The sequence below is a fragment of the Oikopleura dioica genome, chromosome PAR (assembly GCF_907165135.1).
Source record: "Oikopleura dioica chromosome PAR, OKI2018_I68_1.0, whole genome shotgun sequence".
In the NCBI taxonomy this organism is placed as follows: domain Eukaryota; kingdom Metazoa; phylum Chordata; class Appendicularia; order Copelata; family Oikopleuridae; genus Oikopleura; species Oikopleura dioica.
Window position 1 is genome coordinate 1009272 of NC_137293.1, and position 15466 is coordinate 1024737.

Below are 15466 nucleotides of genomic sequence, written 5' to 3' on the forward strand. Positions count from 1 at the left end.
ATTTTGGTGCCAACGATGCACCAATTAAACAAGCCACCGCACCACCAAGTGAGTGACCACAGATCAAAATCTCATCGACCTGTTTTTCTTTCAAAGTCGCGTCAAGAAAACTTTCGATTTTCGGTTTCAGCGCTTCGAAGCACTCGTAAAATCCATTGTGAGCAAAAGCTTCCGTTTCTTCGAATTTAACTTGACAAAGACGCAAATTTTGGAACATTTCTTGAAGTTCTTTCGTTCCTGTGATCGTCACAATCGCAAATCGTTTGCCGTCGACATTGTCAACTGGCTTTTCTTTCGCGTAAATGAGGACCGCGTCAGATGCGGTTTCCTCGTCACGGATGCTTTTGGATTCGAAAGTTTCGAATCTTTTCATAAAAGATTCAAAGTTGCTCTTTTTCGGAAATATTTGTAAAAAAAAATTTTTTTCTACTCATTGTCCGACTCCTTTCCTTCGTTACAGGTGTTTGCTTGATCTTGTTTTTCGGAATCCGGTCCCAGTCAATTGGTGAATGATTGTCCTTTACAGACTCGGCGATGATTTCCATAAACTCAAATTAAGGTAAAAAGAAGAAAATTCATTTTCTTCTTACATCATGATACTAGGCAAGAAGAGCGAGTCGAGTTGAAAACTGAATTTTAAGTATCTAATCAATTGAAAAATTTTGGAAATTTTCATCAATCCATTCTCTCGCATCTTTGTTGAAAAAGTACGCGACTTTATCCTTTAAAAACTCCGCGCATTGCATTATCAAAAAAATAAAGTATCTCTCCAGTTACTCTTTATTTCTTTCCTTTTGAATATTTCCAGTATTTATAACCCAGCACAGGAAAATAAACTTTTATTGTAAAAACCTATCGCAGAATACAATTTATTTATTTTTAAGGACCCCCCCTCGGTTGAAATCATGAAGCAGAAGCTTTTGCCCGGGACTGATTTGAACTTTATTTTGTTGACAAGTCTGCTGTGAGAGCGGCACTCTAGCACTCGAAAATCCGCAAACAAACAATTGCTGAAGATAGTTGTGTAATTTGCATCTAATTATTCATCAACTGTTTTATTTATTTAGCAAATTTTGATTTCGAAATCTACAGACACTGAAGTGGAGCTTCGAAAGCTACAGAAGTTGTGAAATAGTCGCCGGTTGGGTTCTTTTCAAACTCGATTCTGTGGACAGTTTCAACATCTCGGACAAAAAGGCCATCCCACAGGAACTTTTCAATATCGCCTTCTCGACTAAAATGGCTTAGAAATGAGGCCATTTTTTTATAAGCTTACTTTTCGCTGAATCCAGAAATTGAGTAAATAAAGTTGTTTTTCATCAAAATCGCGGTGTTCGAGTGGACCGGTTTGTTCAAAGCCCCCTTTTCTGTCTTAAAAAATCATGAGTTTTTCTATCAGATCTAACAGACTCACCCAATTTCCGTCAAAAAGCCAGATCGAAGAAAGTGTTCCCGCATCAGTAAGACCTCCGACAACCATGAAGCCTTGAGGAACTTGAACAGTAGCAGCACGCTCGATGAATACTTCAGAAGGGAAAGTTCCGAATTCTTCCCATGATCCAGTCAGCGATCGCTTTTCCATGTAGTTATCACTTTTTCATGTTTTCATTTAGTCATCAATTTCACCCTTGAAAACTTTGATAACGAAAAACATTCCTTGTTTGAGGATTTGAATAGTTCCATCCGCCAAAAGCGTACAATTCATTCTCAAAATGCCCCAAAGATCCAAAATAGTGGCCATAGTTTGATCTTCCTTCGATTACTTCCACATTTTCTCCGTCAAAAGTCTCGCATCGCGCCCACTGAGTGGTAGAAGTCGAGAAACACAAATAACCTGAATGATTTTTTGAAACACCATAATTGACAAAGATCTTATTTCTTTTTATAGTAATTGTTCGTCTCTTCGCCGAACTCATTTTCTACCACATAACAGAAAGACAACATGTCAAGAAAGTCAACAATGTCGGCTTAATTACTTACTTTTTTCATTCAAAATAGTCATATCTCCATAATGCTGGGAAAACCCAATTTCTAGCTTCTGGCTCTGCATTTCAACGGAACAATCCTTCAAGATCGCGATCTGGGTTAAATTCGTCAATCCTCCGAGAATAAACTGCTGTCCCTTGAGAAGAGCAGTCCCAGAATCGTAGACGAATCGGTCGGGAATTGCCCAGTTTGGCTTGGACACAGTATTATCGTTTTCGACGAAGAGGGCGACGCGTTCGAGGACAAAATAACTATCGCCAAGAACGGTCAAGCCGGTTTCTGCTGGACAGCCACCGTAGCCGTTGTCGCAGGGGCAGCCGTTTGGACAAGTGGCGCCACAGGGACAGTTTCTGATTTCGGAAGAGAATATTTCTTGGCACTGACTCACGCATTGGTTGTTTCCACTGCAGGACAGGAGGCAATTTCTAAAAAAGTATCTTATGATCAAGACGTCCTGATCCATAAATTTGCCAAATTATCAAATTGATAATTATTATATACCGATCAGATCTGGAAAATTAGGCGGTGAGGATGACGTGGCCTTCGATTTAACCAATGAGAGCCAGCCCTCGCTCTCTCGGTCTGAGAGGGCTTCAGACCCAGATTTGCGGCCGCCTAAGCTACCAAATCTGATCGGTATATATATTTATATTGATATTATATACCGCGATTATCATTCCTGAATGACGGACTCTCATCCGTCATTCAGTCGTTTGGACATTTTACAATGCAAAATTTGTCCGAACGAGCGAAAATTGCGTGGGCGGCCCTGATTGTCCCGTCACTCAGAAATGATAATCATGGTATATATTTCTTTGTGGTCATGATGAGATCTATTTTTCGTACTTAAACTTGCTCACAAAATATGATAGCAATTTTTATTTACTGACCAATGAATTTTTATTGTTATGGTTCTTTTCCAAAAATCATGTCCTTACGCGTAAACTCGCTCAGCATCTTCATAGCAACTCGTGAAGTCTTCATTTTCTTCCGGAATGAAACAGGCGCCACATGTATTGCTTTCACAGCCAATGCAGCCAGCGAAGCATTCAGTGTGGCAAGGACAGCTGTTTCCGCAGTCAAACATGTCCCTCGCGCAGTTTTCTTCGCAGAAAGAGTTTTCGTTGCAATTGCGCTTGCAGAAATCATAGTCGGATGAGCACTGGCGGACACATGCTACTTCTCGATCTCCATCCGGGCAATTCTCGTTAAAACTGTATCCACCGAAAATCTCATTTGCGAAAATCGAACAAATCGTTAACCCTAGTAATTTCATCATTTCTGTCTGCAATTTTTCGCTTCAAACTTCTGTTCTTATCCGGAGCTTTTGCCCTTTGACATTTCCCGAGCGCTTAAATTTTATGAATTTGGACTCAAGCCTGCAGATGAACTCGTAATATTTTGCAAGGCTTTCGTAACTGTACTTTGTGCTTTGTTCGTTGTGGTTTATTTGTTTTCAGTTTAAATATAGGTTTTATTTTGCTACTCGTTTTGAACACGTCAGAATGGCTGAAATCAGGTTGAAATCAAGGAAGAGAATAATTTTAGAATTTTACCTATGAAGGCAGATCGAAAGGCTGGATTGCACGCGGCGTAGCACACTGGGTTGAGAGTACTTTCATCGGTTAGGAAAAACGAGACAGAAGAATATGATGATGAAAAAACCGAGTCCTGTTGAGATAGCATAGCCAGTAGGAGAGCTCCCAAGCTATCTCTGGAACTTGCATTTGAAGCGAGGCGTAAACTTTATTGGTTTCTTGAGATATTTTTAGAGAATGAATCTGAAAAATTGCGTTTCAAATACTGAATAATTATAACTTACATGATTTAAAACGTACACATCGCTGTAAAACTCGTTGAATATTACAAATAGTTTTCTTGGACCAATAATTTAAAAAATTGCAGGTCCACTAGCGGTTTAATTTAATATGGTGTTTAAAATTTTATTTAATCAATCAATTTTCTTTATCTAAGAAACTGCTCCTACAAGGATATTATAAGGCGCCCAAAGGCTTATAAAGACTTGAGGCTGACAAAAAATAGTATTGTGTAAATTCAACCTATAATATCAGACTTTCGCTCCAAAATTTGTCATAAAATTAACATTTTGTCAGCCCGTGCCGAAAATAATGGCAGCTAAAAGCCTTGTTGCTCTTGACTCTTTCTTCAAACTTTTCAGTTGTCGTCCATACTGCGGTTTTTGAGGTTGCGGAGTCGCCGCTGAAGATACCGTTGATTAGAATTAGTCGAATTTTTTAACCTGTTGACGAGGCATCTTTTTTGCTGGCGAGGCGCGACCAGAACGACTTTTTCTCCTTTTCCTCTTTTTCGCCGCTGTCGTCGACGTTCGAAATTTGGCTCGGCTCGTCTGACAGATCCATCGTTCCCTTTGAGTCCTGCTCATCCTTAATCCAGAATGAATAAGCGAGTCTGGAACGGATTAAAGAGACTTACGGATATTTTGATGCTTGAAGTCTTTACCGGGCTTGTTGCGTCTTTGGCCAGCTTATTTACTGTGCTGCTGATTACGGCGTTTTGCAGATTGCTGTAAAGAACAAAAATAAATAATAAGCAAAAAGGGGGAAAACTACATTTTCTACAAAGAAGAATTAAGTCATGTCATAGTGGTTAATTTACCAGAGGCTCTTTTCGTGAATGTCTACCTGACCAGAGTTGCAAATTTGGCTTTATTTTCGCTGAGCTGAGCTGAGTGAGAAATTCTCTGAGCTGAGCTGGCCTATTTCGGAGCTCACTGAGCTGAGCTGAGCTGGCCTATTTCGGAGCTCACTGAGCTGAGCTGAGCTGGCCATTTTCAGAGGTCATTGAGCTGAGCTGAGCTGAGCAGACCTTTTTTAAGGTAGTTGAGCTGAGCTGAGCTCAGCAGACCCTAATAATTAGGGCCTAATTAGAGCTGAGCTGAGCTGAGCTGAGTGAGCTGAGTTGAGCAATTTTTTACTGTTTTTTAGAAGTGAAATTTTGTTAAAATCATTGAGCTGACCTGATTGAATGATACTTCTCTGAGCTGAGCTGAGCAGAACAGATCATGTTCGAGAATAATTGAGCTGAGCTGAGCAGATAAATTCATTTTCGAAAATCAGTGAGCGGAGCTGAGCTGAGCGACTGCTCAGCTCACTCAGCCAGCTCAGCTCACTCAGCTCAGCAAATTTGCAACTCTATACCAGATGGGGATATTTTCGGTCTCAGATTGACGATGATTATGTAATCTCGTCAATTTCTGACCGGAAATAGCAATGCCTAGCAGACAAAGTAATCGAGTGCCCCTGTAAATCTGCATCTTTCCAGATGAAATCCCTTTGGGTCATCTGGGTTGAGACTACTGAATCAGCAGTACTGATCTAGTCTTACAGTATTTCAGTTCGATTTGAGTTGTTTGAAGGATCATGCGATCCTTTTCTTCTTATTGAAAAACGCGATTTAAACGTTTTTGCTGAGGAGCGATTCGAAATGCCGAAAATTATTTGCGACACTTTGGAATTTCTTCTAGATATTTTGTCAATAAGCAAAATATTTTAATAAAGACACCATAAAAGATTTTTTAAAACATTAAATTGAATATTTATCGTTGATAAACTCAATTGATTATTCATTAAAAGTGTTAAGACCCAGTGGCGGGTTGTTCAAAATGACTATTTTTCTTGTGTAAGTCGTAAAAAGAGCTTTTGATTTTTTATCGATAATTACTTTTTTCTCGCCGCGATCGTCATGTACACCTTTGCGTAAAGAAACATCATCGCAATCGCAGGCACATAAAAAGCCCCTGAACGATTACATAACCATCATTGATTGATTTTGAGCAACTTGGCATTTCAAAAAAGTGCGTTCCAAACCTGCCGAAGTCGCTAGACCGATGGCAGCAGACTCAAAAATGGCCTTCACGTAGCATTTATTAGCAGCTGGCTGCTGCTTTGGATCGACCATTTGCCACAGGACCCATGGACCCCAAAGAATGGCAGAAATGATCCAGGTCAAGGCCATGGCGATTTTGACATGCACCAGTTTTCGATGGTTGCGGTACTTCACCGGGAAATTTACCGACAAATATCTGAAAAAGAACAAGCTTCGAAACCTCTTATCTAAGAATTGGTGAGTACCTATCTATACAAATAATGAGCAGATTGAGAACGGATGCATTTGAGGCGACGTAGTCCACTCCCAGCCAGACATTGCAGGCGAAGTTACCCATGTACCAGCCGCCCTAAACAAAAAAACTCGGTACGAAAATAAGGGTGTCGCCATTTTAATTGAATAATGATGAAAACTCTCTTACCTGTACAAGGTAAACAGTATAAACATTCATAGAATACATTCCGATAATCTTTGCTGAAGGTTTATAATCGAACGCAATTGAAATTGTTTTTAAAATATCCTTATGAGCTGAGCGAGGCTAAACCCGAGACAAATCGGCGATGGCTAAGTTGAGGATGAGGTAGTTGTTGATTGTGCGCAGACTGCGGTAGAAGCAAAACGAAGAAATTACTTGACCAGGGCTCTATATTATATTATATTATATTATATTATATTATATTATATTATATTATATTATATTATATTATATTATATTATATTATATTATATTATATTATATTATATTATATTATATTATATTATATTATATTATATTATATTGAGCCCGATCCTAAGACATTTCCGCAAGAAGTTATCAGACTTGCGGTCAATGCCAAAATAACAATTGTTATTGTTGATGGAGTCGAGTAGCGACTGGGAGGCATTCCTGCCACGGCGGTGCTGAAATTAAAAAATTGATAAAGATTCTCGAACTCAGAAAACTAACGTAAACGCGCTGCTGTCATTTCCGTAAGTTGTCGGGGCAAGTGTTGTACTGATGTTCCAAGACGTCGTTCCATCTGTATTCATCTGAAAATAACTGTAAACGTCTGTGGTGCAAGAAGGTAAAGGTTTAGTCGTTATAAAGAGTCAAGTTTACGAGTCAATTTGTGATGGTTTCTGGTTGAACGGACGAAAAGGTTCTTCGCGGTTAATTTGAGATTCTTGTCAAGTTAACGCCATTTTCAAGTCCTATTAAATGCACATATCTAGGTCACAGATTTGACCCATCTCGAAAGTGAGGAGTCAGGTTAAAGTCATATTTTCAAGCAGTGCTGATTCAAAGTTACGCTTTTGGCTCTAGAACGTTGTTATAAATATAACACAACCCGATCAATATTCAGGAGCAAAATAAAAATATTTATATAACCGTAGAAATATTTTCTTATGGTTTCATGACTGTCTTTTTCTTTGAAATCTAGCGAATCTCAGACTTTTCTTGGGATTCATTAAGGGGCAACTTAGGCCTCACATTCTGAACTGAGTAATAACCTGACTCAGGAATAGTTTTTCCTGAGCACTTAGTCAGATCGCCGAACCCTGATTAAAAAGATAAGCGAATGAAAACGATAGAAAATCAACGCGAAAACAACCTTGACTAAGATGGTTGGACTTTTGGACGATCAGCGTGAAGTGTTTGAATAAGTTATGTCTCGAGCTTGAGCATTTTAAATATTCAATTTGGTGCTTGTCTCCGCGTTCAGGCGCGTTCTGTTGCGCCACTATGCTCACTCGTTTAGAAACGATTTTAGCCGGGTACCTTGTTACGGTTAAAATTCACTGAATAACATGTCGACTTCAATTTCGAACAATTCGAACAAAAGAACATGGGTAAAAGGGGATGTTTTTGAACTCAGATTGTCAGTCGACTGGATCAATCTTTGGAACTGTCTCCAAACTGTCAATTGGATTCTGATTTGAGGTAAGAAAGAACTTTTGTTGCAAAGAATGAACTCTCTTTTATCAAAAATAGCATTTTTAACAATTTTTAATTCTAATTATATTATATTTTTACTATTTGTAACATGATTATGATTTTCAAGTAAGGAAATCTTGTTTTATACCACATTAATTGACAGAATAGAGATAACAAGTCAACGAACTAGTGTTATAAAAATCCAGTTATTCATTTAAAAATGAATACTTATGATTTCCAGAAAGGTTAGATCGAATCTGACAGAAAGCTTCCAATTGATAATTATCATTTGCATTCATATTTTAGGTAGTTACGAAGCGACAAATCAAAAGTCTTTATTCGGCTGCTCGAAGATCGACGGCCAGAACCCCTGAATTTTTTTTAGAAAAGGAACTCTTTAATAGTGACCGAGTCATGAGTTGAGTCTAGCCAGTAGACCATACGGTAGTATTGCAGACTGAAGATCAAGAGCAAGTTTACCCAGTCTGTGAGTATATTATTTTTACGTAACGACATGGTGCTTAAATGACAATCTATCGATATCTATTTCCTCTCCAAATTAGTAAAAGATGCTTCATTTCATTAAAATATAATTTCTGATCCAGATTATTTACTCTTCCAAATAACGCGGATTTTAATTTTTATAATTATTTCTTCCTTTACCTTCGCAAAATTTCTCTTTCTCAAATCTGCTGCACAAAAAGTCCGATTTCCAAAGTGAAAAAAAGCGTTGTTTCCCGAAGTGTAAAATTATATCAAGTGGCGGATTATACCGAGAGGTTGCATTTAACAGGCTAAATTGACTGTTGAATATTCAGTGCTCATATGCGGACATATTTTACGGCCGTGAAGGATATTGCTTCAGGAGTCCAAAGTGTATATAACAAGCAACAGGATTAGCTTTGATGAATTGGGCCATAAACGCTAATTGGGCGGATTCATTTTTAATGCCGTGACCAACATTCTTACTGTAATTCTATGAATAATTTATAGAAAAAAATAGAATCGATCATTGCTTGATAGTATCAAAAGCTCTCGCTGAGCTGTGAGTTTTCGATTTTTGTTCGCAATTGCCCTAATTTGAATATTATTGATATGACCGATATCTTCATTAAGTCGATTAAATGACGACTATTTTGTAAAAAATTTTCTTGCCAAAAATTCTTTGACTATCAAAATCAATCCATAAAGTACTGATAGAAAGTATTAATTTGAAAAAGATAATTTCGCTCATGAAAACTCATGATTGACGGATTTCTTGACCCAAAGCTGTGTAGAATCTACGCAGAAGATGACAACCTGTGCAGAAAACCTGAGTCAGGGTCCTTAATATCTTCATGAAAGCGGCTTCACCAATATTCTCAGGTTCCTCAGAATCAGGTTTCCTACTTAGGGTACTCTAAATAGGTCCCCAAATATAATTTTTTCAAGTATCTCGCTCGATAACCTTATTTTAGGAAAATCTCTAAAAGCAAAAGTTTTATTAAAAAATCGTTTTTACCTTGTTTGTCATAAGAATGAGGAGAGATTCTTTCAATTTTCTTTCCTTTTAAAATTCATGATTTATGAAATTTTGTCTCAACTAGGAGTATTGCATCAAGGTCAATTTTTAAATCGGTTGAGTAGTTTTATGGGTTTCGGCGAATTCTGTTAAAAAATGTCTGTTTTACTTACAATTCAGAAAAGCGCGTGTAATTTCAATCTCTTCTCTTTCATTCGATTCTATTTTCCGCCATTTAAATTCTTGCAATTTTCGCTTCTTCCTATTCTGAGTTTGCCGATTTGAAATTAAATCTCTGACAGACAAGAACACGGGCTAATTGAGCAAAAATGATTTGAAGCTCTGGAATTGGATTCGACAGGGATCGAAAGTTAGAATCTGAACATGCCAACCCTCTGACACGGAAAATGAAGCTCGCGGGCGCCGCGGAATGCGCTAGCGAACGCGCCGCGGGGCAAGTTCAAGGCGCTGCCGCTTGAAATGCTGATAAAGATGATATTTTACCTTTAGTTTAAACCTTAAGTATAAAGATTTTCAGCAAAATCTTTTGATTAATTTTTCCAGTTTTCCAGAGATGAAAAAAGCGCCTAACACTGGAAAGAATGAGCTTTTTCTTTGAATAAAGCTCGATTTACGTCACAAATGAGCCTGCATTCAAATTTAATCTATGTCTGTTTCATGTTGAATGTTGAATTTTTCTAATACAGCGTTTTTTTCTTTCTAAAAAGAATCTTCCTCCGCTGCGGCTGATTCTTCTTCTGGCTCAGGTTCCAGCTGGGGTTCTTGCGCTGGTTCCTTTTCGGGCTCGGGTTCGGGTTGTTCCTTAGGCTCAGGTTCTGGCTCAGCTTCGGGTTCTTTTTCTAGATCTTGTTCTTGCTTTTCTTCATTTTTGAATTCGGCTGGTGCAGGAGTTGCCTCTCTCACGGGAGTTTTCACTTCTTGCTTTTCTTCGGCTAAATTTTATAATGAATTTTAATAAAATTATTTTATAATAAAAAACTTGAGAAAAATAATTATTTTCAAATCAAATTTAATTTCAAACCTTGATTTTCGGGCGCATCATCAACCGCTTTCGACCGTTTACAACACTTGCTTCCCATCTTTCTTTTTCAAAAAATCTCGAATGAAATGGTTGAAAGAATTTTTGGCACCTCGGATTCTGTTGACCTTTTTCATTTTTTCGATAAGGAAAGTTTACGTCCCGCGCCGGTGCTATCTGCTATTTGCCAACTGCGATTTAAAAGACTACCATTTATTTTTTGCTGAGAAAGTTCATTTGCAGTACTTTTTTCTTAAGGATCTACTGTCAAAAAAGGGCGGTTTTTCTATCCACGAAAACGGGCTTTAAAATTCATTTGGAAAATCAGGTTGTTCGTGGCCACAGTCCAGCGGAATAGAGGGTTGTTTCTGCCGGTATTCTGCGGCGACAAGTACAGTTAGAAATACAGGGAATCCCTTCAATCATGCAAGATGCTTGGTGAAGCCCAGCTCAGTGGCCAACGTGCGACGCTCTAAAATTCAAGAGACTTTCCAAGCTTTCACTCACTTTCAAAATACATTAGTAGCTTCCTCCCTCAAACGATCAATTATACATTGAGGGCTTAGGGTACCTCCAAGAAATACAGTCAGCGAGTTAGAAGGAACTAAGTAGATTCTCCTTCCAATACGTTTTTAGGAGGAAATTTTTTAAGGACCCCCCCCCTTTCCTCCGAAAAATTGAAATTTTGTCCTCAAGTCATATTTGCTTCAAAAACTTGAAAAGACGAAGATTTGACCAAGAAAAATCAATATTTTTGCCGAAATAAGGGCAAATTCGTCAATTTTCGGCGAAAAATCCGCTTTTAAAATGGGATTTTGAGGGTGAAGGACTCCTTCAGAAGGAGTCGAGATAGACCCCCAAAAAATGAAGCCTCTAAATCGTTTTTTGAACCGAAGAATCCATTTCCGGGGTCAAAATTTTAAATTTCCGAAATCTGATTTTTCAAAAAAGCTGACGGGGGGGTTCCTTAAAAGGGGATGACCTTCCTAACAAAAAAAAAAGAAGGATTTTTTGGCGAAAAATGCTTCTGAATTTTTCTAAAGCCCAAAACCAGCACAAAAAAAACCAAAATGCCCTCTAAATCGAAGCCAAAGCGTCAATTTTTGATAGAGCTTTTGAACGTTTGTGGAGATTAATGCGAATAATTATTCCTTTCATAGGGAGCTCGGGGAATTGACACGTGATTTTCCAAGAAAGAGGCTTTTCTTTTTATTGATGAATTTTTCAGGGATGAAGAAATTTTTTCGTCTTGAAATACAGGTAATACTGGATTGGAAGAGTGGCTTGTCTATTTTTAGACAGGAATTAAAGGTGTTTATACAAAAATGACGACTGTAAATGTGCGTAAGAATAGATACATAAGGTACTAAAGCCTTAAAAATAGTAAGTTTCATCGAGGATATCTACAAGGACGCGTGAATATTAATTTAATATAAGTTACATATCCGTTAGTTTGAGTGAGTCGAAACGCGAAGAAGAGGATGAAAAATTAATCGTCGATGCGCTCGTATCCCGTCTGCTGCCGCGGCTGCCGGACGAAGAGAAAATAATGCGCCACGACGGCTAGGCTCGCCACAGCGCAGATTGCTGAGACGCCGATTGTGAGTACTTCGCGGAAGAACTTGCCGCAGTCCTCGCAGTTGCAGGAGCATGGATCTTCGTTTTGAACTGAAAACTTGCTTAATATTTTCTTCCCCTGTGAAAATACATGGGTGAAAAAAGGGAGAGGAGGATTGCTTATTTTTTATTGGCTGCCACAAAATAAGCTGGCTTTTGATTGGTTGACAGGACCCTTTCTCCCCATTCCTCTGCCATAACTACACCTTTTATCAGACTTACTGATAACAACAGCGATTCCATTAGCTATCTTATCCGTTAAACTCATGGCTCCATAAACAAACGCCGAAGTAGAGCAATTATCACCAATTAGAAACGCTGTGAGGGATAAGGAAGATATCAGCACTGCCGCACATCCAGCTCCATTCATCTAGAAAAGGGTAGAAAACTAATGTTTTGTCTGCTTACGATTGCGACGCCGATGATTTCATATCTTCTGCTTGGGTCGACTGCTCCAATTGGCGTTGCTAAATCACGTGCCCAGATGAATCCGGATATGCAAAGAACTGTGCCGATGATGTAAATCACATTGTTGTTGATGTACTTGTTCAAGATCGGAACGCTCATGCTCATAACAAAGCCGGAAATGAACACTATCAATGGGACGATTGCTATCATCGTTTTTCTAGAATTTGTTTCATTCGAGAATTGATGAGGGTACTCACTGAACACCGAGAGAATCGGTAAGGTAAAATGGCATGTAGACTTGGGACATGTTCACAATAAGACGGCTTGACATGTAGATGAGTCCTGTCAGATAAAAGTTCGGCAGCTTGAACCATTCCGTCCATTTTTTGATGGTCTGAAAGGAAAATGTCGATTTATCGGCAGATGGGAGGTTCATTTCTGGAGAAATTTGTGCTACTTTATGTGTATAATTCCTATAGGAAGTGACGGCACATTTAAAATATTCTTTTTGACTTCAATAGAATCAAGACCTAAAACTGCCTATTTCTACAAAATTTCTTGTTATTATGGTCTTTTCTGTCATACTTTTCAACCGTAGAAAACGTCAAAATAACTTATATTACTAATATAAGTTATTATATAATATTAGTCTAAAAAGTTTATTTTAATGCCATTCCAGTCCAAGTGATGGCTACCTAAATTTTTCAAACTCCAGAAAATAGTAGCAGCCACAAGTGATGTCAATCGCGAAGAAAATTGATCGGTTCATTTCAATATTTATTTTTAAAATATTCAAAAGTATTCGAAAAATTAAGGCTTAAATGCATACGTTCGATTTTGCTCATAATTGATATCATTCAAAAAAGGACATAGAATTCTGTGGAGCAAAATTTATTTCTCAATATGTTACTTTTTGTGAGTTTATCTGGAAATTAAATTAAAATCGTTCAATTTTATATCATAGATATCAAGATCACTAACGTACCTCCTCATTGCTTTCAGTCAGCAAAGGTGTTCCTTCATTCTCTATGTGACCTCTGTTCTCCTCGTTGTCATCATCCTCATCATAGTTCACATTGGCGATTGTTCCCAATGGCCCGAGTTCCGTTTCTTCTGGCACAAAAAGATGGAAGAGAAAGGAGAAAAAGGACCCAGTGCAAATAACAATAATCGCAAGTTTGTTGAAAATAAATCGGTCATTCCAGCCGAGATCGTCAGAATCTGAGCTCTGCAGGAAAGCAAAAGCGATTCCATAGACTGCGATCGAGCTAACAAAATTTGAAAACGCCTTTCTCCCTCGTTTACCTGAGAACAGTTCCGCCATATCTGAAAGAATTGAGTTGGGTTCTTTCCCTCGCAACTGGCGTCAAATTTGGAATGACTGAAAGATGAGAAACTTGCGTCGAAGCCCAGCCGATTTGAAAAATGACGATAAAGGGCGTATAATAAACCAGTGCGACCCAATCTGGAGTGACATCTGGGATGTATTTTGGCACTAGAATTGAGAGTAATCAATCAATTTTGCAGAAAACCGCATTTACATAACTAGAAATCGACAATATTGACGATTCGCGCGTCTAAAAAGCCTCATTACCTGGTGTAAAGATAAATATAAAACTGAGAATGACACAAATTGTTCCAAACAAATGCCAGCTTTTTCTTCTGCCATAAATCTTCCCCAGCAATCCAACTCTATCACTCTCGATTCCGACAAAAGGCGTTGCGAAGCCGTCCGTTAATTGTCCTATCAGAAGCAAATATCCAGCAGTATCAGCGTCGAGCATCAAAATCTGATGAAAATAGACCAATAAGTAGCTGAACCACATGGCCGCGCAGAGGTCATTGAGCACGTGACCCACCGAGTAGCCAGCTGTTTGAGGATTGAATCATTGAAAAGCGAGTTTGTTGCATGAAAACAAAAGATGTGTGGAACTCGTGTTCTTTGTTCAAGAATTTATTTGAATAACGAAGAAACTGAAGCTTCCAGTTGAACTTCCGTGAATATCAGATAAAATAGTATTGTTTCTTGAAAGAAAGATGGGTCTTTCTTCCAGCTTTTTATCGAATTTTTAATACAAGAAATCTTCGAATTCGAATCCGTTAAAATGGGGACTTTCAAGAAGAATCTGTCCGCGAAAAAGTAGTCCTCTATTTTCATTAAGGATCTTTAACGCTTTGACACCCTTATTCCTTAATCTAATCATTCTCATTCACCATTTTTTTCTAAAGACTCAACCCTTTCCTTTGACCCGAGGCGAAATTGTGCTCATTTTCTATCTTCTGTTTCTCTCCTTTCTTTCTTCTTGTCAACCCTTTTGAGCTTCTTCTGTTCTTCTGGATTATTCTCTTTACAAAAATAAGCTTGCTTCAGCAAACAACTTCCAGCTCAGCATTATCTCTTATTGTTCAAAGGCCAGGAAAGAAATTGTGAGAAAAATATACAAAGTAGGGCGAGTCAATTTTACGCGCTCTCGTTCAAGAATTCAGCGTGGGTTCGTATTGAACCACAGTAGTTCATTCCGCATAAAAAAGGAACACTGATCGCAATCGTCGAAAATTTCAAGCTCTTATGAGAAGATGACGCAAGATGTTGACTTTTACGGTTCGATGACTTTACTGATTATTTCAAATGTCAGATTTAAGAAGTCAGATTAAAAAGAAATAACTAAGATTCAGTTCTTATTTCTCGCATTCCAACTGCATCGGAATGCTGATCAAAGCAAATATTGATATTTATTCTCAGACTTTCGTAAATGAGTTATCCTAAGCTGTCCCTTGAAAATCTCTCAGTATGACTTTACTGCAAATTTTCTATATTTTTTGTCGAGATCGGTTTTTGCTAGAGATTCTCAGCGATTTTGCCCTGAAGGGTGGACTTTGGGTCACTTAAAATGCTTCAGAATTATTCCTGAAATAACTAAAGGTACCGCAATGATACCATATTATCCCTCTAATCTTATGTCACCTTAAAAAGATACTAGAACCGAATGTATCCGTGAAAGATTTTTTAACGAAAAAACTGGAAAAAGCTGGTATGGTTTGAAGCTGAAAGAAGATCAATTCTCGGCAGCCAAAGAAGCATGCGCGATATTGGGGCAAAAACATAAAAACGGAAGAATTTTTACACCGAAAT

The 15466-nt window shown here is 38.2% G+C and overlaps 4 protein-coding genes and 2 long non-coding RNA genes across 6 annotated transcripts; all 6 read right to left on the reverse strand.

Annotated features, from left to right (window-relative positions):
* Positions 1 to 1048: 1048 nt before the first annotated feature.
* Positions 1049 to 1652, reverse strand: LOC145703636 (uncharacterized). The gene is made up of 3 exons (XM_081781021.1): positions 1415 to 1652; positions 1277 to 1371; positions 1049 to 1234 (listed from the first exon to the last, which is right to left on the reverse strand). Exons 1-3 carry the CDS (start codon positions 1580 to 1582, stop codon positions 1087 to 1089), a joined length of 411 nt encoding a protein of 136 aa, XP_081637147.1. The 5' UTR covers positions 1583 to 1652; the 3' UTR covers positions 1049 to 1086.
* On the reverse strand, positions 1623 to 3265 carry LOC145701049 (uncharacterized). The gene is made up of 3 exons (XM_081778279.1): positions 2925 to 3265; positions 1981 to 2411; positions 1623 to 1834 (listed from the first exon to the last, which is right to left on the reverse strand). Exons 1-3 carry the CDS (start codon positions 3263 to 3265, stop codon positions 1623 to 1625), a joined length of 984 nt encoding a protein of 327 aa, XP_081634405.1.
* Positions 3266 to 3858: 593 nt separating this feature from the next.
* Positions 3859 to 6385, reverse strand: LOC145703506 (muscarinic acetylcholine receptor M5-like). The gene is made up of 7 exons (XM_081780869.1): positions 6275 to 6385; positions 6099 to 6202; positions 5835 to 6049; positions 5689 to 5764; positions 4441 to 4531; positions 4247 to 4391; positions 3859 to 4206 (listed from the first exon to the last, which is right to left on the reverse strand). Exons 1-7 carry the CDS (start codon positions 6311 to 6313, stop codon positions 4097 to 4099), a joined length of 780 nt encoding a protein of 259 aa, XP_081636995.1. The 5' UTR covers positions 6314 to 6385; the 3' UTR covers positions 3859 to 4096.
* A 264-nt stretch (positions 6386 to 6649) lies between these two features.
* On the reverse strand, positions 6650 to 9722 carry LOC145703507 (uncharacterized). Its single transcript, XR_014134365.1, has 3 exons — positions 9443 to 9722; positions 6800 to 6882; positions 6650 to 6753 (listed from the first exon to the last, which is right to left on the reverse strand). It is a non-coding gene; the product is annotated as an uncharacterized LOC145703507 (long non-coding RNA).
* A 223-nt stretch (positions 9723 to 9945) lies between these two features.
* LOC145705263 (uncharacterized) lies at positions 9946 to 10369 on the reverse strand. Its single transcript, XR_014134573.1, has 2 exons — positions 10312 to 10369; positions 9946 to 10222 (listed from the first exon to the last, which is right to left on the reverse strand). It is a non-coding gene; the product is annotated as an uncharacterized LOC145705263 (long non-coding RNA).
* A 1134-nt stretch (positions 10370 to 11503) lies between these two features.
* LOC145703666 (major facilitator superfamily domain-containing protein 12-like) lies at positions 11504 to 14199 on the reverse strand. Its single transcript, XM_081781051.1, has 7 exons — positions 13928 to 14199; positions 13639 to 13828; positions 13319 to 13601; positions 12591 to 12727; positions 12334 to 12550; positions 12148 to 12295; positions 11504 to 11976 (listed from the first exon to the last, which is right to left on the reverse strand). Exons 1-7 carry the CDS (start codon positions 14157 to 14159, stop codon positions 11798 to 11800), a joined length of 1386 nt encoding a protein of 461 aa, XP_081637177.1. The 5' UTR covers positions 14160 to 14199; the 3' UTR covers positions 11504 to 11797.
* Positions 14200 to 15466: the final 1267 nt, after the last annotated feature.

Bases quoted from the DNA above. Each gene is read 5' to 3' on its own strand.
- LOC145701049 (XM_081778279.1), bottom strand. From the start codon at position 3,265: ATGATGAAATTACTAGGGTTAACGATTTGTTCGATTTTCGCAAATGAG. The intron at 2,412-2,924 runs GTAAGGACATGA...ATACTTTTTTAG, and splicing joins GATGCTGAGCGAGTTTACGC to AAATTGCCTCCTGTCCTGCA. The intron at 1,835-1,980 runs GTAAGTAATTAA...AAAATCATTCAG, and splicing joins GACTATTTTGAATGAAAAAA to GTTATTTGTGTTTCTCGACT.
- LOC145703666 (XM_081781051.1), bottom strand. From the start codon at position 14,159: ATGTGGTTCAGCTACTTATTGGTCTATTTTCATCAGATTTTGATGCTC. The intron at 12,728-13,318 runs GTACGTTAGTGA...TTTTCCTTTCAG, and splicing joins TGACTGAAAGCAATGAGGAG to ACCATCAAAAAATGGACGGA. The intron at 11,977-12,147 runs GTAAGTCTGATA...GCAAGTTTTCAG, and splicing joins TGGAATCGCTGTTGTTATCA to TTCAAAACGAAGATCCATGC.
- LOC145703506 (XM_081780869.1), bottom strand. From the start codon at position 6,313: ATGTATTCTATGAATGTTTATACTGTTTACCTTGTACAG. The intron at 6,050-6,098 runs GTACTCACCAAT...GTTCTTTTTCAG, and splicing joins CTCATTATTTGTATAGATAG to ATATTTGTCGGTAAATTTCC. The intron at 5,765-5,834 runs GTTTGGAACGCA...GTAATCGTTCAG, and splicing joins CGGTCTAGCGACTTCGGCAG to GGGCTTTTTATGTGCCTGCG.
- LOC145703636 (XM_081781021.1), bottom strand. From the start codon at position 1,582: ATGGAAAAGCGATCGCTGACTGGATCATGGGAAGAATTCGGAACTTTC. The intron at 1,372-1,414 runs GTGAGTCTGTTA...TGATTTTTTAAG, and splicing joins GGCTTTTTGACGGAAATTGG to ACAGAAAAGGGGGCTTTGAA. The intron at 1,235-1,276 runs GTAAGCTTATAA...AAGCCATTTTAG, and splicing joins ATTTCTGGATTCAGCGAAAA to TCGAGAAGGCGATATTGAAA.